Here is a 25,565-nt window from a genome sequence, read left to right on the forward strand (position 1 = left end):
ACTGGATTCTCGCATTTGAGGTTCATGAGTTTAAATTTCCACCGCTTGTGTCCAACACATTTTTTTTAACATCTACTAATTATGAACATGATTTAAAGAAATGAACTAAATATTTCTATTTTAAACGCACCATGCTAGAACAATAGAATGTATTGTTAACATCACATCCAACATGAACATCGTGAACCATCATGGCCGCCATCTTAAAATGTTATTTGTGATGCTATCGCAAATTCTTTCCTATCGCGAAGATCACAATAGCATGGTGGATTTTGTGTGTCTTGCATGATTTGCGCTCCCAACGTTAGGTGTCCTTATTTCACTACTGTATAAAACCAACTATTTATGCTCTTCATGCATGTAAACAACAAAATAAAAGAAACTTAAGGATGAATGAGTTAGTTGAAAAAGTTAAAAACATCAGCATAAAATAAAGTGGAATACGAAACGTTTTACTACCTTAAATAAAGTAGAGATAAGACATCAGAATTCTGTAGTTTCACTTTGTTGATACTCCCTGTGTGTTGTCCTTCTTTATTTAGTTATGGACAGTACTAGTTCTTTTCTATTTCGCTTAAAACCGTAAATAAGAAAGTCTGGCTTGACTAACACTCCTTTACTATTCAACTACAATGAAAACAGACAGAATTGTATTTAAACAAACACCTGTTCGTGTTTGTGTTTTTACCTTAACTATAGTCTGATTGACAAACATATTGAATCAAGCAGACTGAAAAATACTTTTCAACTTCATTTCTTACATAATTGTTAAATATATACCTTTACTTAAATTTTAAACATATTTGAAAGGAGAACTAACGAAAAAACTTACATATATGTTTTTTTGTATTATTTTTTTTTTATGATCAAATTTTGTCCACAGAGACGATAATTACATTAAGAGTCACCGCAAATAACGAACAAAAGCTAACTTGGTTCGTACATATTTTGTTCATTTGTGACGTCAACAAAGCTCACAAATATAAAAAAAATGACACTTCATATTCACACTATAATGAGCATTTTAAGCACAACTTGTTATCAATCGTTAGTTTTCCTTTAAGTGCATATAAAAGAGAAACAAATGTAATGCGAGGCTTTAAATTATTTCTCGAGATCATAAAAGCAAACTAAGTTCAGTCTTCAGTAAATTTTATACTGAATTTATTGGAACATTAAAAACAAGTGACAAATAAGGTAAAATGTAAAAAAAAAAGATTGTGAATGACCGTTCATATTCAAAAATGGAGAATTTAAAATTTGCGAATACAAGGCAAATTCGCAAACAATACCGTATTCTTTTCTTCTGCTTTCAATTGTTCCCTTAATCTCTTATCAAGAAAATTTTTAAAACTAAGTTACACATTTAATTTTTGGGCGCATACTTGATATTTGCCTCCCTCCTTAGTAATTCCTACTGAATAATTTTCCTTTGTAACCCCTTTAATAATGTCATGCTGTGCATGGCGCAACTGTCTTATCTGTGAAATAAAATATCGCCAAATTTAATACTGGCTTTTGCAAATAAAGTCAAAATCATGCTTATGTAAGGTTGTATTTTTTAACAAGAAGCATACAGTTATTATTAAAGAAGATTTGAGAGCATAATATGATAGAAACAAAATTCACATGTGCAATACTTGAATAAGTGGAAATAAAAGTTAGCGTCAAAAGTGCTACAAAGATCCTAATGGATCCAGTGGGACTTTTCTAGGCAATTTCTACAGACTGAACTATATCAATCCAATGTTATTTCCCTAGCAAAGGCAGAATGAGGCAAAGATACTTCCCCACACCAAGAGTGCAAAGCGTATGACCATTCTACAAAATTACAATTCGCGAAAGTAGTGAGGAACATACTCAGGATACTTAAGGTCAGTCTTTTTGGGTGTTTTATCACCCGCAGCACCAACACTCGTCGTATCATAACCATTATGGGCAAACTTAATAGTGAGGAACAACCATTTTTGAAACACTCTGTATCATGTCCAAAATTTGATTGGATGACATCATTCTGGTATGACGCATTTTGCATTCCAATCACGTCGGCTCAAATTGGGCCCGCGCTACTTAAAAATTGTAAATGGTAAAGGGTGCGGGCCGGTCCTCAAATGATAAGAAATGTTTTGTAATAAATTTCACGTCATGTATCCGGCGTTTAGACATTTGACAGTAACCCATGCATTTGATGGATTTTTTCCTTCAAACTGACAAGATTTTTTCTGACTGGTAAAATATGACGTCATAGCTCTACGAATTTACCGTCGATGCCGATAAGCATAAAAAAGGATACACGCGAAATTCGAAAATTTTGTTATGGCTTCATTTTTTGGCTGTGGGTTTCACAGAGCAGCAATATTAACAATTTTTAAGAACATACACAATCACCTCAACGTTATGAAGCTTTTAAAGAGCAATTTTCAAATCTTCAAATTAAAGAAATTTATTTTAACAGAAAATCCAAAGATTTGACATTAAAGTCAATTATTAACCCACCCTGTTCTTCACAAGTCAAGAAATGAAAGAGAAAACAGGAAAAAAGGTTGATGTTCAATCATTAGTTGAACGACCATCCGTGTATATTCTTGGACGTACATCAGACACAACATGGGATAAATTGACCTATGTCCAAACAAGACTGGATGATGTCAAAGATCTTCATGAACCACTGTTGCTAGATGGGATTACAATACATGATACTATAAGATTCTTCCATGGTATAAAATTTAGTATTATGTCAATGTTATTTGTAGTTTTGAACTCATTTTTATCAATTTTTGACAGCTTTTTTGTACATCTGATAGTACCTGTTTGATATTTTTTATTTTAAATATAATATAATCATTTGTTTACTTAGGTGACCATCCTGAAATTCAATTTGAATCTGGTAACCAACAAGGTGGACACTACCCATGTCCGTGTGGAGCACATGTAAATGGATTTTCCAACCTTGAGTACATATTACGACAAGAATTGACGTCCTTAGAAAACAGAAGAGTGAAGGTTTGTTTGAGCAAAAATCCTGTCACATTTTTGATGTGATATTGATTTAAAATTGTTTTGCATCCTGCAGATATTTATGTCACTAAAATCTAGACAAGCTACTTTATGTTTTTACAGGTGAGAGCTGGACCAGCAGGTAGTCAAGGTACAATAACGCCATTTGCTAATATAAAAGTTGATGCACTAAAAGTTGAAATAAATTATCATAATTTGGACTGAAACATTCCATTACACATGACAAAAAACGAAAAAGAGTGGGAGAAGGTTTTAAAAACACATTTGGCAGGTTCATCACGCTGTCCAGCATTGTGCTTTGGTCACGAAGAAGTAAGCATGAGCGATTTGAACCTACATATGTATGAAGCGTGTCCCGTTAGCCTTTGCATGACTGTAAAGGTCATATTAAAAATATCTGGGAGTCATTGGTGCAGATTTGCGATGAATCGGAAAAAAATCGATAACAGATTGTCTTAATGGTTGTTTCAGATCAAAAGACAAAATCAGGGGATGTGACTATGCTTATCCACTGTCGTTGTCTATGCTAACATGAAAGGGAAGTGCTCTCCACAAATAGAAGGTATACTGCGAACACTGATGGAGATTGTAAAAATGGCATATACCAAAGCTGACGAAAGAAGCCCAAATATATTCTCAGGCTTTATAATATCACCTTCCAGCATGCCATGTGTCAACACATTATCAAAATCAACAAAGCTTTCTAAAGAGAAGTTATTTGGAATTTACTTCCATTCACTTATATGCTACTTACCTCATGTTGCAAGAATAATAAGTCCAAGTTCTGTTCACACAGAAGATGAAGAAAGGCTTTTCAGCGTGATAAAAAACATTAGCATGAGAACATCAAATCGCAGCCTTCAATCTATACGTGATAACAGCATTATACGTTTACAAGATGAGCAGAGCCTGCAGGCGGAAGATTTATTGTCATCACACCAATATGGATCACAAATCTCTAAATTTTCTAAGGCAGTCGGTAAGTTTCCATTTATTTCTGTATAGATATGTAATTTGAATGGAGTGTTTTCCTTTTTGCAAAAAAATTCAAAAGTTAGTTCAAATATAAATGATAATGTTTAAAGAATGTATATTTTATGGGAAGACACTTTCAGTGTATAAATTTTTCACAACAATATTATTTTCAGGTGACTCAATTGCAAAAAAAAGTTCCACAAAATCTCTTCCCCTAAAGCTATATGCATATTTTTCTGATTGTTCTCAGGTAACAGTGTAAATACAATCATTTCATATAGGTGAATATTTATCATAGCACATCCGTATTTCATTCTCAACAGAGAATGGTTCACCCCGATCAGACCTCTGATCATGAGGGGCGAGTATAATGTGTGTAAGTCATATTGAAGAATAACTACTTTGTTCATCACTAACATACTGCCAAGCAGTGAGCAGGATTCGATCCGCGGTCCCCAGAACTGGGAGCTGCAGACAAACCCACTACACTACGTGTGGCAATATGTTAGTGATGAACTCAGATAGTTTATCCGGATGGTGTGTACATATAGGTGAATATTTATCTTAGCACATCCGTATTTCATTCTCTGTTGAGAGGGGACGGTGGATCGAATCCCGCTCACTGCTTGGAAAGTATGTTAGTGATGAACAAAGTAGTTCTTCTTTAATATTACAATCATTTCGTTTGACATAAAAGACCGATTACTGCAGTCACACTTAGAGCGCATCAGTGATTATCTTTTATGTGGTGAAGGTGTGTGGTGGCACCGGGATGTGATTTCAAATTCTATTGTTTTTCATGATGGTGAAGAGGAACTCTCATTCAGAGAGGAAGGCCCTATCTTAAAATATTTTGAAAATGAAAGTTTAGTGTCAATTCATAAGTATTTGACAGAATGCTGGTCAGAATGTGTAAGGAAGGAGATAACAATTCCTATTAAAAACATCATAACATTTGATGAATGTGGAGATTTTGAAAGTAGAGAAATGACTGTCATTGGCAAGGAATGTGAAAGAGAAGAAAATGAAATTGAAGTGTGATTGCTTGAATATGATAACATTGATGTTACTGAAAATTCATCACCAGTACCTTGTAATACAGTTACTAATACACCTTCACGAGTTGTCATTTTCAAGTCAACTTTATCAAACAATATAAGTAAAGTACTGGGAAACTTAACAATGCTACAAAATTTCGATTCTCACCACCTCGAATACAAGAACAAGGGTCACAATAGTTCAAGATTGATATGTGCAGGCATGTTACCAAAACTACAAGAGAAAGTTAAAGAGGAGGCTTATCAATGCAAAGCATTTGTATCCAAATGGGAAGAAAGTTTCTTCACTTTGCACGTACAAGATCTGACAAACGAGGACATAAAAAATGATGTGGTCTGCCACGAAAATTATAAAAAACTTTTAATTGCAAAGAAATTGTTAAAAACTTGGAAAATAAAAATGTAGCAAAATAGGATGTTTAATTTTTAAAAGCTAAACTTGAAAAATTCTACCTAAGTATATAAATTTCTGCAAGAATAAAATTTTGCTTTTTTTCCAATTTCTGCAAAATTTCTGAAATGCTTTTTAAAATTTAAGATTTTCAAATTTTGGTTAGGAAATTTAATCACCTTTGCAAGTCCAGAAATTTAGTTTTCCAAAATCAAATTTATACATTATTATATATTTGATGATGAGATTATAGGTATATAATACTGTTATATATTCCGTCTATAGGTTAAGTTATTAAAGATTATTATAGTTTATAGGTTATTATAGATTATAGGTATATATATATATACATAGTTTATTATATTTTACTATAAAATTATTGTTATAGTTTATAAAATTATTCACAGACTTTTTGCCGCAAAATATCTTTATTTTTCGTTATCACAAAATTCAATTCTCACAGTTCTGAATAATATATAGCTTTTATATTTCAATCGCAAAATCGCAAACATTATTTCCAAAAGTTGTCCACAAATCTTTTTTGCCATTTTACAAAAAAACTCCTATAACCAGACATATACGTACAAATATTTATACCTAGATATGGTTATAATATCCTAGAAAAAGCACCAAGGCAAATTCGTTGTAGTGAAATTTTTCATATATATTAACGGAAGTTTTTAAATCTCCCAAGATTATAATTCACCGAAATAAATTCACATTAAATTAGAACAAGTCACACCATGCAATGTAAGGCTACAGTCTGGAAAAAGGTTTATACAGATGGAAACAAAACAGTTTCTTGTTTACAAACTTTTTCAGTACAAAAATCATAGTTTCCGAATATTAAAAGCCACTTCGGTAATCCAAATTGGGCTAGCATTAATTTAATAGGTTTTAGTGGCCAATAAGCAACTTGAGTTATAAACTTGTAAGCCTTATAACCAGTTATTAAGCTTTTTAAATATTAAAAATACCCCCATTTGAAAATCATCTGCTATCGTTCTATGGGAAAAAAATCACAACAGGTTTCTGAATCTAGAAGCAGTTTTCCTTTTACAACGTGTTTCCATATCTGTAACCTTTATCCCGAACTGGGTGTTACTAGCCAACAATAGTCAGTCAGAGAAAAAAACAAATTATGCTAGCTAGCTATATATATCGAAGTTGAAAAAAGATGGAAATACGACAGTAACAGTGATTTTTTGGCTTATTTTTGAAGCCTAAGAATAGCATAGTCAGGCTAGCAGTCCCTGTCTTCCTGTAAATAGCCTAGCTATATATATACTTAGCTCAAAATAGCTTGCTGTTTTTTATGACTGGGAAACTCTGAATTCTTACCTTGAGCTGTCATTGCAGGAATCACTTGATCCAAAAGTAGATACTATTTAGCTATAGCTAGACTAGACTAAAACTGGTTCTGACTTCAAACTTTTAGCTAGCTATGCAACTAAAATCTGAAGATGTATAAAACACCTGAAGTTATAGCTATATGGCTGGAAAAGGTAGGGTTTTTTTATCTATGTTGTACAACTTTTTTTTATATAACATGCTACTATACTAAAACTTCTTCTTTTCTATATTATATGTTCACTTCAACATGCTCTGACGTTTCTCGCGTCGGTTAAAGCTGCAATGTGGGTCTGGCAACATGACAGCTTAATTACAAAAACGCGGGAGCTCCCAAAAAACTATCAAACTTTCCCGAACATAAATTGGACGCGCCTTAAGTAGCACAAGTAGCCAAAATTAGGATTAAAGAACAAAGCCATCTAGACAACATTGTCAATATTTTTGTTAACTGCCCACGCAAGATATGTATTCCAAAATAAAGCTACAAAATTTACCACAATGACACGATGCTGTACAGGAATAAAATAGAAATTTGCTAGTTGAACCCAAGGCCATAACATATAGTTGGCTTGTAATGCTGGGATATATGAATGTTGTAATCTTCTTCTAATATCTCCAAATGATTTACCGTCTATTACATCAGAAACAGTAAAAAATGCAGCTATAAATGTCGGAGCCCAGATTCCTTGATCTAACAATACTTTTTTTATGACAACTGATGAAGATGTTCCTATGACTAATCGGTCAAGAACAACATACCATGACCTAAGGCCCGGTCCAATAAAAAATAAACCCATTGCAAAAAGTTTTGTAGTCCTCCTGGTGTCGTGGCTATAAATTCCATGTCTCTCCACAACTTGCTGAGCAATTATATCTCCAGTACCACAGAGTAAACCTAAAAAAACATTAAAAAAAAGAATTCAAACATTTATTATGCACCATGGAAAAAAAGTTAGTAAGAACTGAGGGAAGGAAACCCATTTTGAAATGAATATTTTTTTTCTTTTTTAAAGCCTTTTTATTGGAAATACGCCCCTGTGATGGTGAAAAGGAATTTATGTACATTGAGCCCAGTTGTCAGGTAAAATTTGCTACTGCAAGTTTTTAAATCCAGCAAGTCCTAACCACCCACCCAACCTTGTGTTTCCAGCCTTTCATCCCACAACAAAATCGTTAAAAAGAAACTAAATGTCAAAAACATTTTTTAAAGTAGGACATCTTCAGGAAGTAATATTAATAAACCAAAATTTAAAAAACAAATTTTTTAAAATAATTTTTTTTACTATTTGTTTAACAGTTTCCTAAACCGAAAGCTAACTCATTTTTATGAAATGTCAGTTTAAAGCTTACCTCCCACATTAAAACAACTGATGCCAAAGCACCCGATACCATTAATATTTGAGAAAATATATCTCTTTTTGTTTAATTTGTACTTCTAAGAGCAAACTTGGACAGGAGTAAAATCTCTGGCATGTGGGCCATCACAGGCCAAAATCTTGCTGGCGAGTGCAACAGACTGCATGTCATAAAGTAAAGTTAGGCGTGCGTAGTACACGCCTTAAATACTTGGCCCGCATACGTTTTTTATATCATTTAAAAACTGTACGGAAGTAGGACCTCTGAATTTCTTTATCTCGCAATTGATGCAAGACTTCAGCTATTTTAAGAGGTGGGGGGCGTACAGAAGTGTGGCGAACCCCAAACACTGACGCTACTTAGTAATCACTCGATGGTCGATCATCAGTTCTGACACTAGCGTTAAACTTGTTACCTCGGGCAATAGCAACCCAAATTAGTATAAGCAGGTCCCATTTAATTAATTTTTTCTTGACGCTACAAGTGTTATTTTTATTCAAACAATTTTAAAAACGAAACCCAAATGCGGTACAATTTTTTTTCTGTATAAATTTTGTTAAAATGTAGCTAAATTTTCTGAATGAATTTTGAAGTTTTATTTGAGCCACTTGGTTAAACTTAAAAGATTTTTTTAAATTTGCTTGTGATGACTTTACAAATAATAATAATAATACAAACTTAAAAACTTATTTTGTTTTATATGTTTCAAGTTTTCTTTAGCGACGGCATTTTTGCGATTTAATTGGCTTATTAAAATGTGCATCCTTACTTTGTTTTTTAACAGCAAAAATTTATTACTGGTGGTAAGTGTGATAATGATTACGAAACTTCCGTGATGGCACATGGCAGATAAAAACAAAATGAAATAGATGCCAAAGATAGTTGATTAAAAGAAACAGATTATATTTGAATTATCCCACATAAACATCAAAATATTTATGACGTCATTATGTTACTGGTTGGCAAAATCTTCTAATGTCTAAATTTTTTGTTTTCATGTTTTCACGTTTTCTAGCCATGTTAAAATCTTCTAAAACTAACATAGATTTCGAGGCAGCACCCTGAAGCCAGCTAGCTAGCTATAGACATCTTTATTTATTCCTATCCTTTTAAGGCTTTTATTCCTTTGTTATATTATTACAGCCCTTGAAATTAGTGTCGGCAATCGACAATTGCTGGCGCGGTTTCATTTCGCGACAGCAAAAAACTGTCAAAATCGTGGAGCTCACGAAAACAATCGTGGGACACACGATCCTTCGTGGAGATATTAATATTAGCGTGGTGGCCACGATAGAATGTTTGAATGTTTGTTATACTTAAGGATCACGATTTCATCGTGGTTTGTGGCACCACGCTCGTTACACAAACATGATGTAACAAACCTTTTCACTACGTTTGAGAAGTAAAAAATCGACTTTTAGAGCTAATCTTTGTTGCGCATTCATTTTGCGGTAGAAAAGTAGGGGACGTTTTGAATTGTGAACCCAAAACACGATGATCGAGCGTCTACATATAGCGACTTTATCAATCTTAACTTCTTTTTCTACATGTCCGAAATAGTATCCATGACTATACTGTCATTTTTATAAATTTATTGTTTATTTTTCAGGTCATCACTAGCAAATAGGCAAAAATATGATTCTTTTTCGAATTACAAAAAATCTTTATCCAAGTGGCTTAATAAAACTTCTAAATTTATTCAAAAAGTTAGTCAGCTACATTTTAACAAAATTTTTTTTTACCGCACGTTGGTTTCGTTTTTAAAATTGTTTGAATAACACTTGCGGCATAAAGAAAATCCATTAAATTCGGATCTGCTATGGTTTCAAATGGTTTTGTAAAATGAAAAAATTATCTACAACTAATTCCATGATAAAATGTCTGTTCCGCCTGTAAGTGCAGTTTAGCAGACTTGATTCATCCGTGCTCCGCCAGTGTTCACCTCCACATTAGTTAAGAACCGCATGGCTGGATTTCTTGTGTAAAACCTCGTTACCAACAACAAAGGAGCCAGGCAAAAGAGATTTATGTCTACGTAGTAGTTCTTTTAACTAAGTCAGGAGTCGGTGAAATAGAGTGGGGTATTACGTCTATATGCATGTGTGTACTAAGCGCTCAGTCCAGTGTTAACAACAGACATAATTTTAAACTTTAGCTCTCGTTCCAGCAATGAATACATAATCCTTCTACTAAATATATATACAACAACTTTTTGCATTAATATTTCGAGAATCCTGGTTTGTGTTACATGTTTATTTTTCAAAATTTTGTTGAGTGAGCGCTGTGAAAAGATGTGTATAAACATATTTGTTAAAAGCAACTTTATATTAATATTGTTATAGAACGTTGGTATAAGTGCACCAAACTTTATTTGGTGGTTGTATGTGTGCATATGCACAAATAAGAAGGATAAGAAGTTGGAAAAAATAATGAAAAAACAGTAACAGTATCAAAAAACAGTGATATGCAGAATTATTATAAAATAATTAAGGACTTCTAATCAAAATTTCTGTATTTCTTTTTTAATATTTGCTCGATGTAGTAAATTATCTGGTCTGCAATTTATCAAAATGTTCTGGAAAAATAACTCAATACTGAAATTAACTCAAAATCGGCAACTTGCAACTCACCAATTCAGAACTGGAAGATTTTCTAGACTCACACAGTGTCGCTTAAATGTAACTTTACAAGATATTTATCACCTCCTTTCAACTCGCAACTTTTCGTTTTTAAACTTTTAAAATGCCATCTAAAAAAGCATTTCTATCACCGCTTTTCTGGAAAACTGGAAAAGAAGCATCGGAAAATATCAAGAGGGGGCTGTCGAACGACTTCCGGCGTTTTAAAAAAAACTTCGCCCGAAGAAACCTGAATCAACCCGAAACAACATTTTTTAAACATTTATTACCATGATGTATAATTTATTCTTTTAATGTCGAGGTGGTAGTGGATGTTAGACTTAAATTTCTGGTTATGAGGGAGGGTTAGTAAACGAAATAAGAACGCGTATATTTATATTATAACATAAATGTCTGTCTTCTTGTGTATTAACAAAATCCGTAGATACTTTACAGTACAGCTACCGTGCCATTATAGCGCATTTGCATATTGGCACATAACAGCATGGTTAAGGTACCCAATACCAAACATAAACATAACGGTAGACTAATAGTCATATACTCAAAAGTGAAGTTCTGAAAAAACCGTTTTTTATATCAGTTATTCGATAAATATAGCTGTAATGAAGTCCTACACATAATCAACTGAAAGTAAAATGACTTTGTAAAGTAAAATGCTTTTTTCACGAAATCTGGACATATGTGATGCTCTCTAGAAAAATCGACCACTTCTCTTTCCGTATTTAAAAATACGAAATACGGAAATTTTGTATTAAAAAATACGGATTTCGTATTTCAAAATATGCGTATTTTTAAAAATACGAAATTCGTATTTCGTATTTTTGAAAAATACGAAATACGAATTTCGTATTTTTTAAAAATAAAAAATACGAAATTCTATTTTTAAATATAGAACATACGAAATTCTAATTTTAAAAATAGAATTTCGTATTTTTAGAAATGTTATGTGTATCAAGTGAGTGGTTGAATAAATTGAATAGAACAATTGCTCAATTTTACAAGTTTGTTTTTAATAGGTTTTTAATTGGCTCAATGATTTCACAGGGACGTTTTCTCGTCATTTTAGAATGAAATACAGCAATTTTGAAGCTACGCAGGAATGTTTTTTCGTCATTTTAGAATGAATTTTGGCAACTTTGAAGCTTCGCAGGAATGTTTTTTCTTCATTTTGGAATGAAATACAGCAACTTTAGAGCTTCGCATGGACTTTTTCTCATCATTTTAGAGAGAAATATGGCAATTTTAAAGGTTCGCATGGACGTTTTCTCATCATTTTAGAAAGAAATATGGCAACTTTGAGGCTTCGCAGGGACGTTTACTCGTCATTTTAGAAAGAAATACGGCAACTTTGAAGCTTCGCAGGGACGTTTTCTCGTTGTTGTAAAAAGAAATAAGACAACTTTGAAGCTTCGCAGGGACGTTTTCTTGTCATTTTAGAAAGAAATACTGCAACTTTGTAGCTTCGCAGGGACGTTTTCTCGTCATTTTAGAAAGAAATCGCCAAATTTGAGGATTCGCATTGACGTTTTCTCATCATTTTAGAATGGAAAACGGCAACTTTAAAGCTTCGCAGGGATGTTTTCTGGACATGAGTGAAATACGGCAACTTTTAATTCGTATCAAAAATGAGACAAACCCTAACCAGACATTACTTTCTTTATGTCTTTGGATTTTAAATCTACAGCGTATTTTTAATACGAATTTCTTTTTTTTAAAAATACGAAATTCGTATATATTTAAAAATACGCATATTTTTTAATATGCATTTCTTATTTTTTGAAAATACGAAATACGGTTTTTTAAAAAAAATACGCGTATTTTTAAATACGCAATTCGTATTTTTGAAAATACGAAACACGCAATTCTATTGTTTTAAAAATACGAATTAAAAATAGAAGCGGTCAATTTTCCTAGAGAGCATCACATATATCCACATTTGAATATAATTGAAATATCCATTTTCGGATATCGATCAGACTATTAGCCAGCTAACATTTTATTTTAAGTAAGTAAGCAAGAATGTATTTACTTTAACAATAGTCTGTACATTTAAAAATTCATACATGAAAACAACCAAAAAGGCTTTCAAGCCGCGTATAAATAAAATAAAATATATATATACTACTTCTACTAAAAGTATTTACATAAAAAGGCACGAAGAAGAATCTTCACCAGGCCATTTCGTGAGAGGCATGCGATCGCACGCTCACGCCCCCACATACGTGCAGATTTGTTTAGCCGTGCGATTCATCACATGCGCAAAAAGTTGCTGTAATTAAAAATTATTGTATTTATAACAAGGAAAATTTATTAAAAAAACCTTAAAAATAAACGATCATTCTTTGACTAAACTCTAAACGATCATTCTTTTACTGAACTCACAATAGATCGCACGTGAGCAGTCTTTACCAAATGTTGATAATGTGAATTTAATTGCTACCATTTGCTTTCATTCTTTCTTTTTGCCGACCAAGGGGTATTATGCAGAACAGATATAGGTCGCTAACGACCTAGTGTGTGGCAGCTATCTTTTGAAGAATTTTTCTTTTTCCTTTCAAATTTTGCAAACCAAAGACAACATTAAGTTAATGATGGGATCGTCGATATTTTATTTTGTTTGTTCAGTTTGGGTTAATGTGGAGATTATATCAGCGCTATAAATATTTTTTAAAAATGTCTGAAAAAAGAACGAAAGGAAATAAAGTTGAATTAAAAACTTTTGAAAGTAGGGGTAAATCAGATATTCATGGTTGGAAGACAGAGGAAAAAGATATTGGTGAACTATGTTTGGTGTAAAGTTTGTGCGAGGTATAAAACGGAAATTACTTCTCGATTAAAAGGAAATGCGAAGAGACCTGCGTTAGCGTTATAAACGGTACAAATGTGGTAACAAAATACCAGGTGAGAGATTTTAACAGTAAAAGGTTGTTTTGATTTATTTTTATTTTTTCTAATATTTTAATTGATTTTATAAAAAAAATGCAACAATATTTTAATCTTTGTAAGGTCGCCTTTTGGAGAATTTAAAAGAAATTAAACATTATTTAAGTTGAAATAACTAAAAGATAATATAACTAATAAGAAAAAAAAACTTTTTTAATAACGAAATATTCTTTTAGATAATAATTTTTCTGATTCATCGAACATTGGGTGAAGGGTCATTTTAAGAGACAAGAGAGGAGTTGAACCATACCTTAGTTTACAGGGGCGATTGTGGAAGTCCCATGAAATGCCACATAGTGATGGTGTCACTTTAAAAAACACCCAGTCCTGTCTGTGAACGGTTGGCGCTAGGAAGGGCATCCAGCTGTAACTGCCAAAACTCTCTATTAATGCCCGTAAGAATAGTTGATCAGACAAACTGCGTAAACGGGGCTGGAACTCTAAGAAGTGAAGGTGTCGCGCACGGTAGGATAGATGTCAGGTGTGAGCATCGTCAGACCGTTACCCAGCTATAGGCAGATAACACTAGGTTGAGGATGGCTAGTGTAAACGTTGGTACTCTGAGAGGTAGAGCAGGTGAAGTAGTTAAAATGTTAGAACGTAGATCTGTTGGTATGTGTTGTGTCCAGGAAGTCAGGTGGAGAGGAGCTTTAGTGAGATTTGTGGAAGGTAGGAGGGCAAGGTATAAGCTTTTTTGGATTGGTAATAGTGATGGATATGGAGGAGTTGGCATATTCGTTGCAGAGAAGTGGGTAGAAAAAGAAATAGATGTTATGCGTGTTAATAGTCGTATTATAGTGATAAAGTTTTTGATAGGTAATAGGATTGTCACTTTTCTGTCAGTTTATGCTCCACAGTGTGGACTCAGTGAGGAAGATAAAGATAAGTTTTATGATGAGTTAATAGCAGTCACATCAAAGTTTGGAGACACTGAACTTGTCATGGTGGGCGGCGACTTTAATGGTCATGTTGGAAAGTCATCTGAAGGTTATAGAGGTGTGCATGGAGGCTATGGATTTGGGAGCAGAAATAAGGAAGGGGAGAGATTGCTTGAGTTTGGAATGGCAACAGACATGGTGGTTTGCAACACATCATTCAGTAAGAGACAGAGTAGGCTGATAACATATGAGTCAGGTGGTTGTAAGACACAGATAGATTACTTCCTGGTTAGAAAGTCAGACAAGAAAGTGGTGAAGGACGTGAAAGTTATATCGGGGGAAGAGTGTGTTTCCCAGCATAGGTTGCTTGTTTGTGATATTATCTTGAAGAGTGTTAAAGAAGCCAAGGGAAAGTACAGGCCCCGTCAAAAAGTCCGGAAGCTGAATGAAGAGATTGTAGCAAGACAATTTAGTGCAAAAGTTCAGCAGTTAGCCCACAATGGTCAATGTGATAGTGACAATGTTGAAAGTACTTGGACTACTTTGAAGAATTGTCTTCTAGAATCTTCTGATGATACCTGTGGGTGGACAAAAGGACCAGCTACACATAGACAGACCTGGTGGTGGAATAATGAGGTTGACCAGTGTATAAAGGAAAAGAGGAAACTTTGGAAAGAGTGGAAGTTAGGTGGTAGTAAAAATATTTACTTAGAAGCTAAGCGTCGCGCTCGTACAGCAGTGTATAAGGCAAAATCAGAAGCAGAGAGAAACAGATTTGCAGATGTGTTAAGAAGGGAAGACCAGCGCAATGAGGTATTCAAGATAGCAAAGCAAATGAAGAAGACTAATCAAGATGTTGTAGGTGAGAAGTGTATACGTAATGATGAAGGTGTTTTGGCTAGCACAAAGGAGGAGAAAAGGGTAGCTTGGAAGAACCATTATCAGAGGTTGCTTAACAGTGAGTTTGATTGGGACAAGGATAATTTGTCTGATGATGATGTTGTAGAAGGGCCAGCTATGCAGATCAAGACAGAATGGGTAGTGGAGGCTATTAGGAAATTGAAGATTGGCAAGGCTGCAGGAGCATCAGGTATTGTTGCAGAGATGGTAAAAGCATCTGGATATATTGGAGTTAAGCTTATTACAAGTCTTGCTAACCAGATTATAAAGGATGGTGCTATTCCGAGTGAGTGGCAGTCGAGTGTAATAGTGAATTGTTTCAAGGGCAAGGGTGATGCATTAGAAAGGGGTAACTATAGAGGTTTGAAGTTGGTTGATCAAGTAATGAAAGTTATTGAAAGAGTGATTGATAGGTTAATTAGAGAAAGAATTGATATAGATAAGATGCAATTTGGTTTTGTTCCAGGGCGTGGCACTACAGATGCAATATTTTTACTCAGACAGCTTCAGGAAAAGTATTTAGGAAAGAGAAAGAATCTCTATTTTGCCTTTGTAGACTTAGAGAAAGCTTTTGATAGAGTGCCACGTAAAGTTATTTGGTGGGCTATGAGAAAATTAGGTGTGGATGAGTGGCTGTTACGATGGTACAGTCTATGTACAGCAATGCTAGAAGTCGTGTTAGGATTAACGATTCACTTAGTGATGAATTTAGTGTAAATGTTGGTGTACATCAGGGTTCTGTACTTAGTCCTTTGTTGTTTATTCTAGTCTTAGAAGCGCTGTCGATGGAGTTCAGAACAGGTTGATACAGAGGGAGTTGAGTTTAGATCTAACACAGTCTAGATCAGATTGGAAGAGGGTCATTAATATACCCTGTCCAACCCATGCTAGCATGGAAAACAGACGGTAAGCCGAGAATGATGATGATGATGATAAGGTTTATTAAATATTATTATTAGCGGCCGTTCGACTCTCCGTAATTTAATTTAATTTAAATATCTGTTTGCCCCACAAGTAATAACAAAAAATATCAACAATTTATGAAGACTCCTGAAGATAAACTGTTTTTCGTTTGCAGTCCCTGTCTTTCTCGTAATTTGCCCTTTGCTAATGAGGAGTCATTTGGTGACGAAATTCCGGACAACATCAATATTACTATTGATGAAAACTTTGATTTTGAGGCAATCAGAAATGGGAAGGGCTTAAAAATGGCCCATCTCAACATTAATGGTCTGTCATCCAAACTAGACTATGTTAAACTTCTGCTACATCAAACAAAACTTGATGTATTCTCCATCTGTGAAACCAAAATTGATGACACCATCACTGACAATGACATTAAAATTGATGGCTATTTTTGTTATAGGAATGATCGGAATAGACGAGGTGGGGGTGTTCTAATTTTTGTTAATGAAAACTTGGATAGCCACCTTTTGAAACACCTTTAATTCGAAAATGTTGAATCACTATGGGTGAAAGTGTGCCTGAAAAAAACTAAACCTATTTACGTGTGTGGGGTTTACAGGCCACCTGGAGGTAGTGATTTGCAGAGTACCGAAAACCTGTGTACTCATTTTAAACAGTGTTTTAACAAGCTCCCAAAAGAAAAAGAAGTTTTTATCTTGGGAGATTTTAACTGTAACATGCTTTCAATAATGCTCTTTCCTCCAAAATAAAGGAATTATGCTCCACTCTTTTCCTAAAACAACATATTACGGAGCCAACTCGTGTTACTGAAAATAGTAGCACTCTTATAGACTTGATACTTTCTAACAGTTCTTGTATTTCTAAAACTGGTGTCATGGATTTAGGCATCAGTGATCACAATTTAGTTTATGTGATCAGAAAATTCAAAAGGTCAAAATTTGAACCTAAAACATGCAAGGTTCGTAGCTACAAGAACTTCAGTGAAGAGGCTTTTCTGAAGGACCTCAGGAATTTACATAGACTGGTCATATTTTAATAATTATGATGACCTTGATGAAGCATGTGAGAAACTGAATAAAACTGTTAAAACAGTGGCTGACAAACATGCCCCTTTCAAAACACATAGATTTTCTGGCCGTGCTGAGGCATGGGTCACTGATGAATTAATAATAGCCATCAAAGAAAGAGACTTCTTGAAACGGAAAGCATCAAAAACAAAATCCATCATAGACCAGGAAGCTTTCAAACAAAAAAGGAACCAGGTAATAGGTCTCAAAAATCGACTTAAAAACGAGTACTATAATGACGTTTTGCAGGACTTTCAAAAACGGCCAAAACAACTTTGGAAAACCCTAAAAAAACTGGTTCCTGATAAGTCAGGCAATACTACCTCGATAAAATTAGTAGTCCAAAACGATGGTACAGAAACTTCTCACCCAAAAGAAATTTCCAACACATTCAATTCATTTTTTGTCAGTGTTGGTGCCAAGCTAGCCTCTAAATTTTCTTCTGACACTACTAATGTTAATCCACCTGTTAGCGGACACGATTTTCGGTGGGCTCGTATTGAGACCAAAAGTGTCGAAAAAATAATTATTTCACTAAAACTTAATAAAGCTACAGGCTTGGACGGAATTGGTTCACGACTGCTAAAAGCAGGTTCGTCAGTTTTAAGTATTTATTTATAAGTCTTTTCAACAAATCTTTATTTACTGGTTATGTACCTAAATGTTGGAAGACTAAAAGGGTCTCTCCTATTTTTAAAAGTGGCAATAAAACAGATCCTACTAATTATCGGCCTATCTCCATTTTGCCAATTCCTATTAAAATTTTTGAAAAGTTAGTGCATGAGCAAATGTCTCATTTTATTTCTGAGCACAACTTCCTGAATGACAGACACTCCGGATTTTGAAAACTCTTTTCCACAGAAACTGCAGTAGTCGATGTCTCTGATTTTATTCTTACTGAGCTCGACCAACATAACTTTGTTTGTGCTGTGCTCATTGACCTTAAAAAAGCTTTTGACACTGTTGATCATAAAATTTTGTTAAAAAAACTATGGTGTTTTGGCATCAGAGATGCTGCCTTTGACTGGTTCGAGTCCTACTTAACGGGCCGAATGCAGCTGACTCTTGTAAACGACACAGGATCAGATCTGCTTCATGAAGACGCTTTTGGGGTGCCGCGGGGATCTGTGTTGGGGCTCCTGCTCTTTCTTTTGTATATTGATGACTTAAAATCTGTCATCAATTCAAACTACCACCATCTATGTGCAGATGATGCAATAATTATTTCGTCTCATAAAAACTTGGATACCCTTGTCTGCCAGGTCGACTTAGAACTTTCGCAAGTCGACCTCTGGCTGAATAATAACAAAATGACTATTAATACAGACAAAACTGAAACAATCTTTTTCGGCAACCACAGCCAGTTAAAAAAAGTTGAGAACAAAACTATTAACTATATGGGTATTCCTTTGAAGAGGAGCGAAAAAGTTAAATATCTTGGGGTAACATTTGATCAAAAAATGCAATGGGAAAAGCACATTAATGACATAAATAGAAAAATACTAATTAAATATTCTAAAATTAGAATCATTGCATCCTGTTTAACACCTCACACAAAAAACCTTTTAATTAATGCACTTGTCATGCCATATTTCAACTACTGCTCCTCTGCATGGGCTTGTGCCACCCAAGGTAGATTGGGAAAACTAGAAAAACGATAAAATGTGTCCGTACCTTTCTTGGGAAAAAGAAGGAATATTCAATGAATAATTTACTCATCAAAAACGATGCCATATTAGTTTTCAAAGCCATGAATCACATTGCTCCTGATTACATGCGCTCAAAATTCCTTTTGACAAAAAACTGTCACAATCATCAAACAAGAGGAGCTTCAAAAAACAGGTTCACACTTCCCTTGGTCAACACAGAATTTGGCAAAAAAGCCTTCCAATTTAGAGCTGCAAAAGTGTGGAATCATCTTCCAGACCAAGTGACCTGTGATGGAAGTCTGCTTTCGTTTAAGACTTCCATCTCGAATGTATTTGGCAAATTCTAATGGAGATCACTTTTTAACTTTTTAATTTTTGTTTTTTATTCTTTTTCTTTTTAATTTTCACAGATTATAAATGTTACTATGTTTGATTGAGCTGAGGCAGTCTAAGGTTTATCATTTTTTGTTTCTTTTTTGTTCTATTGGCCCCCAGTGGAAACAATCCACTAACTATAGGTTTTTGTAATTTTCTGAGCTAGCCACTTTAAATATTTATTATTATTAATTATTATTTATGGCTTCCACAATTTTTTTGGAAATTTTGTATTTTTAAGTTATTGAAACTTTTTTTGTATTGTTTTAATTTTACTGAATTGAAAAGTATTAAAACAATCTACTTTTCTGCTTTTTAAATATATAAATATGTTATACATGTGTGTTATAAATTTCAAGTTATTTCGTCGAACAAAACACAAAAAACATTATTTTTGGCGAAAGTATACCATCTTTCCAACCTTGTGCCAACGCCGCGATACTAGCTACGTACTTGAAAATTGGTATCAGGGGGCTGGAAACATGGTTCTATTGACTGGTACCGTGCACCGTTCGTCTCGCAAACTATAAACTACTTAAATTTTAAGTTAAAGTCTTTTTTAGGCGCTAAAAAAGAAGGGGAAAAGTTGCCAAAGTGGTGCACGGCGATTTGATGTAGTGTGATCCCTTTTCTGTCTAATTAAATAATTATCTAAACTTCTAAGCAAGTCACAGTGATGGCGTTTAATGTTTTGGTAGGTATGGTTTTTCCCAGCAAAATTACAGCAACCCGGTGTTCACATTTGACTTGATTGCTCGACCTGGGAATCCTAGTCCGAAACCGGTTTTTTTTAAAAATGTTGGAATAAGCGAGACAACGGTGTCTTATCAACTTTGAAGCTAGCTAAAGTTTGGCAGAGCATGAGGTAAGGGACAAAACAGTAAACTACTTTATTTTGCAGGGATTTTAATATTATTTTTTTGCTATAAGATCACCATTGATTTTAAGAAATTGTTCTATAGCTTGTAAAACTTCAAATGTGGCTAATTGTTATCTTTTTTAATCTTTTTTCTTCTGTTTTGTGTTTTTCTGTAAAGAGTAGCTATTTTTTGGTCCTACAGTTTTGCATTTTGCATTGTGTTTTGTAGCTAAGTCACTTAATACTTCTTTTTTATATTTAGTTAAGACTTTGGTGGGCTTTCTCAAGATGAAAATGTTGAAATCAAAGATGTTTATGGCTAGCTAGCTAGCTAATCTTGGCTTTATCACAAGATTGGGTGCTATTTTATACAATTTATAAAGAAACACAAAATGATTGCTTTGTATATATTTAATGTATATAATAAATAAACTATTTATGCACAACTTGAGATATTTTCTACTAGCATGATAAACTGGAATGTTGAAACTGTCGACTCTGAATGACGTTTTATTTAATGTATGTATGGGCCTAATGTGAGAAATTATGTGAAAAACTGCCTTTAGAGCCTGAATGTATGCTTTAAATTTGTTTATTAACTGAATAAAAAACATTACTTTGGATTCTGAGGCCATTAAAGATGATGTATATAGATGTAATATTTATCTGTCCGAAATTGTCTTTTGGTCCTAAGGGTTTTCGGGCCAAATATGTGACATCATACATTAAATAAAACGTCATTCAGAGTCGACAGTTTCAACATTCCAGTTTATCATGCTAGTAGAAAATATCTCAAGTTGTGCATAAATAGTTTATTTATTATATACATTAAATATATACAAAGCAATCATTTTGTGTTTCTTTATAAATTGTATAAAATAGCACCCAATCTTGTGATAAAGCCAAGATTAGCTAGCTAGGTAGCTAAAAACATCTTTGAATTCAACAATTTCATCTTGAGAAAGCCCACCAAATTCTTAACTAAATATAAAAAAGAAGTATTAAGTTACTTAGCTACAAAATGCAAAACTGTAGGACCAAAAAATAGCTACTCTTCACAGAAAAATATAAAACAGGAGAAGCAAGATTAAAAAAGATAACAATTAGCCACGCTTAAAGTTTTACAAGCTGTAAAACAATTTCTTAAACTTAAGGGTGCGCAAATAGCACAAAAATAATAATAAAATCACTGCAAAATAAAGTAGTTTACTGTTTTGTCCCTTACCTCGTGTTCTGCCAAACTTTAGCTAGCTAAAAAATTGCAAAAACACTTTTCTCGCTTATTCCAGCATTTTCAAAAAATTCCGGTTTTGAACCAGGATTCCCGAGTCGAGCAATCAAGTCCAAGGTAAACACCACGCCGCCATAATTTTTTTGAGAAAAACCATACCTAACAAAACATTAAATGGCATCGCTATGACTCTCTTAGAAGTTTAGATACTTATTTAATTAGACAGAAAAGGGATCACACTAACCAAATTCCCGTGCACCACTTTGGGAACTTTTTCTTCTCTTTTTTAGCGCCTGAAGAAGACTTTAACTTAAAATTTAAGTAGTTTATAGTTTGTGAGACGAACGGTGCACGGTACTGGGGTGATAGAACCTTGTTTCCAGGCCCCCATACCAACTGTCAAGTCCGTAGCTAGTAGCGCGGCGTTGCCACGAGGTTGGAAAGATGGTATACTTTCGCCAAAAATAATGTTTTTTTTAATTTTGTGTATTTTGTTCGACGAAATAACTCGAAATCCATAACACACATGTATAATATATTTATATGTGTAAAAAGTAGAAAAGTAGATCGTTTTAATACCTTTTTATTTCAGTAAAATTAAAACAATACAAAAAAAGTTTCAATATATGACTTAAAAAATGATACAAATACAAAATTTCAAAAAAAATTGTGGAAGCCATTTTAATTTTGTCCGCGGTTTGACCGTAAGCGAAACAGCCGTGTACAGAGACAGCATAGCTAGCTAGCTATATATACTTGATAAAATATGAAGTACAGAATAGTGAAAACTATTATATGCTTTATATTTATATACTAATACTAACATACAGATTTTTAATACATATATAAAGGTCATGTGCGATGGAATGTACTGGCTAGCTACCTTAGGAATATATTTGAAGGAATAAAAGACGGATTGACTGATATCCATTTAGCTAGGCATTTACCAACACATTAAACATCCTTAATATTTTACTACTTACCTGTTGCTAGAGCAGTGGTTTTCCATGGATGCGTACTTATTGCCTTTATATAATACCCAGCAAAACTTCTTAAAATCGACATTTCCGGGTTGTTTTACTCTGCAACCAATCTGCCATTATAATAACACGATTTATCCGGACGCCGGACAAATTGTCATTACGGCGCGCCAAATGCACTACAAAGACACGTGATATACCCATGTGTGGGTGGCACAGGAGGGTAAAAAACAATCCGTTTTGCTTCGAATCATGTAGCTTTTTAAAATATATATAGACTTTTCTGGGTAAAAAACTTTGGTTTTCTGTCAAATTTTGACAAAATAAAGGGATATTCAACAATTTGTTGAATTGAGAACTAAGACGAAAAATAAACAAGTTGCCCATCTTTGTAGAGGCATAGTTATAAGAAAAGAATATATGGAACACCATGCTGAAGAAGAAACTTAGAAACTTCTTTGAAGGAATGGACTGTTATTTGCAATCCTTCATGTGTCTGCCATGAAACAAACATGTTACTTTTAGCATGGTTAGAAAAGTTTCCTGCACGTTGATCTATGGATTCTTTCCACTGTGTAAAATACGATAGAAAATTATCCAACCAGAAGCTCGAACCCAGCACCTTTTACCGTGGCGTCGAAAAGGCGCTGGCACAGGCTGGTCACGTGGGCATCAAATGAACCAGATTCTGGTTTATTTTTAATTTATGCAAATTCTGCATATTTACGATTTTGGCGATGGGCTGGAAAGATGTGGTACGTGTTTTCAGGCGGCTCAATAATGTTTTTGAAAAGTATGAAAAGTTACCCTTGTTTATTTTGAAACCAAAATAAGTTCAATGTTTCGAGTATTTTGGAGAAGAACACCACGTTATAGCTGTTTTGCCTACAGGGTTTGGTAAATCGTTTATTTATCAACGTTTACCCGACTTTGTTCCAGAACGAAAGGCAGAGGCGATATTGTACTTGTTGTCTCTTTTTTAACATCAATTATTCAAGATCAGCTAGTATGTTTAACTAAAGTAGGCATTGAATGTGGTTTCTTACAACTCGAAGACCAAGCTAATAGTCAGAAATACGAACCCTTGTTTGAAGAAGATTTGAATGATGCATAAAATTCTATTTTCAAAATTTCAAAAGCATTGTTGCAGGCAAATGTAAAATTTTATTTGCACATCCAGAGTCCCTGTTATTAGATCAGGGAAGGAAAATATTAAGATCAAAAATTGAGAAAAATGTTTTGGCTTGTGTGATAGGCAAGGCGCATTGTGTGGAATTATGGTAGGTGTAGCTAGCTAGCTAGCTAGCTAGCTTTCTTTGTAAACATAACGTATCAAAAATCTAGCTACATACATAGCTATTATATATAAAAATAATATGCCTTAAATATAGCAACTAAATATATATAAACAAACTAATATATATTATATATCCATTTGAAAAAGTTTCACAAACAAAATATGTGTATATGTATAGCTATGATAATTGAATAATATAAATTTATCACATAATACGGTTAAGCTAAGAAATTGATGAATTACTGTATGTTATATCTAGGGCTGGAGAATTTCGTACAGAATTTAAATACTTATCAGTTTTCCAAGCATTCTTCCCTCACAGTATCATGTTAGCTTTGACTGCAACTGCTTCACCCACAAAATTACGTAATTTTAAAAAAGCTTTGAAAATAGAAAATTGCAAAGTGGTTATGTTCTGCCCAGATTGCAAAAACGGCCTGTTTACAACCGGGACAGCCGAATTATGTACGCATGGTCCGATTATGTTTTTTTTGCACTGGTTATGTCGTGGTGACCGGATTATGAACGCTGATATAATGGCTGGCCAGGCAGGCTGTGATTGGCATTTTCTTCGAACTTTTGTGAATTAAACATTCTCTGGAAGATAGAACACCCCTAAAAACTAGACATGGCGAAAGAAATAAGTCTCAACGTAATTCTTAGTATAAAGTACTCTTGTAGTAAATACATTTCAACATAATATACATACTTTGAAGCAACTAAATTTCACGGAATCTAAATTATTCTTTTTGCGAGAATTAAGTTTGGTGAAAAGTTATTAAACTTGCAAATCCCAAAATTTAGTATTTGTCACAAAATTTCGTTTCATTTGAGAACAACAAAAACTTTGCCACCAGGGCTATTTGCTTGTCAGCAGTGATGATGAATGATATAAAAGCGGTCGGCCCCGATTATATTTGTTCTATAAGTCTCGAATAATATTTGACTGTCATACATAACCCGACCTTCCCCGATTATGTGCGTTGGTTCTATAATAAGTGAGAAATAATATAAAAACATCGTATATAAGCTGGTTCGCCCGGATTACGTTCGTTCTATAAGTCTCAAATAATATTTGACTGGCATACATAAGCCGACCTTCCCTGATTATGTGCGTTCTACAATAAGTGAGAAATAATATTAGACTGTCGTATACAAACTGGCCTGCCCTTATTATGTTCCTTTTATAAGTGCATAATAATTTTTTCTGAGTAATAAGCCAGCCTGTCCTGATTATGTTGTCCTGATTATGTATTTCCTGCCCTGTTCTTAACCGGGGCAAGCCGCCGTACTTAATCAGGCCAATGTTTTTTAAAAACAGAAATAAGAATGAGTAATTGCTTAGGTTTAGCAGGATATGAGGATATATTACTACCTATCGCAACAGAGTTAAAACACAAAAAACAAAACTACCCTATGACAATTATTTATTTAAATTTAATAATTTTGCAATAAAAATATAGAATATAAAGCATAATAATTTATAACTAACCAACGGATGTTTATTTGAGAGGAATTTAACCATGGTGTGAAGTTTTTTTGTATTTATTGTTTTTAATTGATTTTTAAGATTTGTACGACTTATGTTATTTAATCAATAAATGTATTTTTTACCTGTTTGCTGCAGCCACCTTCAATAACAAGTGCTGTATTTATTCTTTGGATTTAG

The 25,565-nt window shown here is 33.8% G+C and overlaps 1 protein-coding gene across 1 annotated transcript; it reads right to left on the bottom strand.

Moving 5' to 3' along the window:
- Positions 1 to 5,771: 5,771 nt before the first annotated feature.
- LOC130646908 (protein Mpv17-like) lies at positions 5,772 to 22,758 on the bottom strand. The gene is made up of 2 exons (XM_057452570.1): positions 22,603 to 22,758; positions 5,772 to 7,690 (listed from the first exon to the last, which is right to left on the bottom strand). Exons 1-2 carry the CDS (start codon positions 22,682 to 22,684, stop codon positions 7,215 to 7,217), a joined length of 558 nt encoding a protein of 185 aa, XP_057308553.1. The 5' UTR covers positions 22,685 to 22,758; the 3' UTR covers positions 5,772 to 7,214.
- Between the last annotated feature and the right edge of the window lie 2,807 nt (positions 22,759 to 25,565).

Source organism: Hydractinia symbiolongicarpus, chromosome 6 (assembly GCF_029227915.1).
Source record: "Hydractinia symbiolongicarpus strain clone_291-10 chromosome 6, HSymV2.1, whole genome shotgun sequence".
In the NCBI taxonomy this organism is placed as follows: Eukaryota; Metazoa; Cnidaria; class Hydrozoa; order Anthoathecata; family Hydractiniidae; genus Hydractinia; species Hydractinia symbiolongicarpus.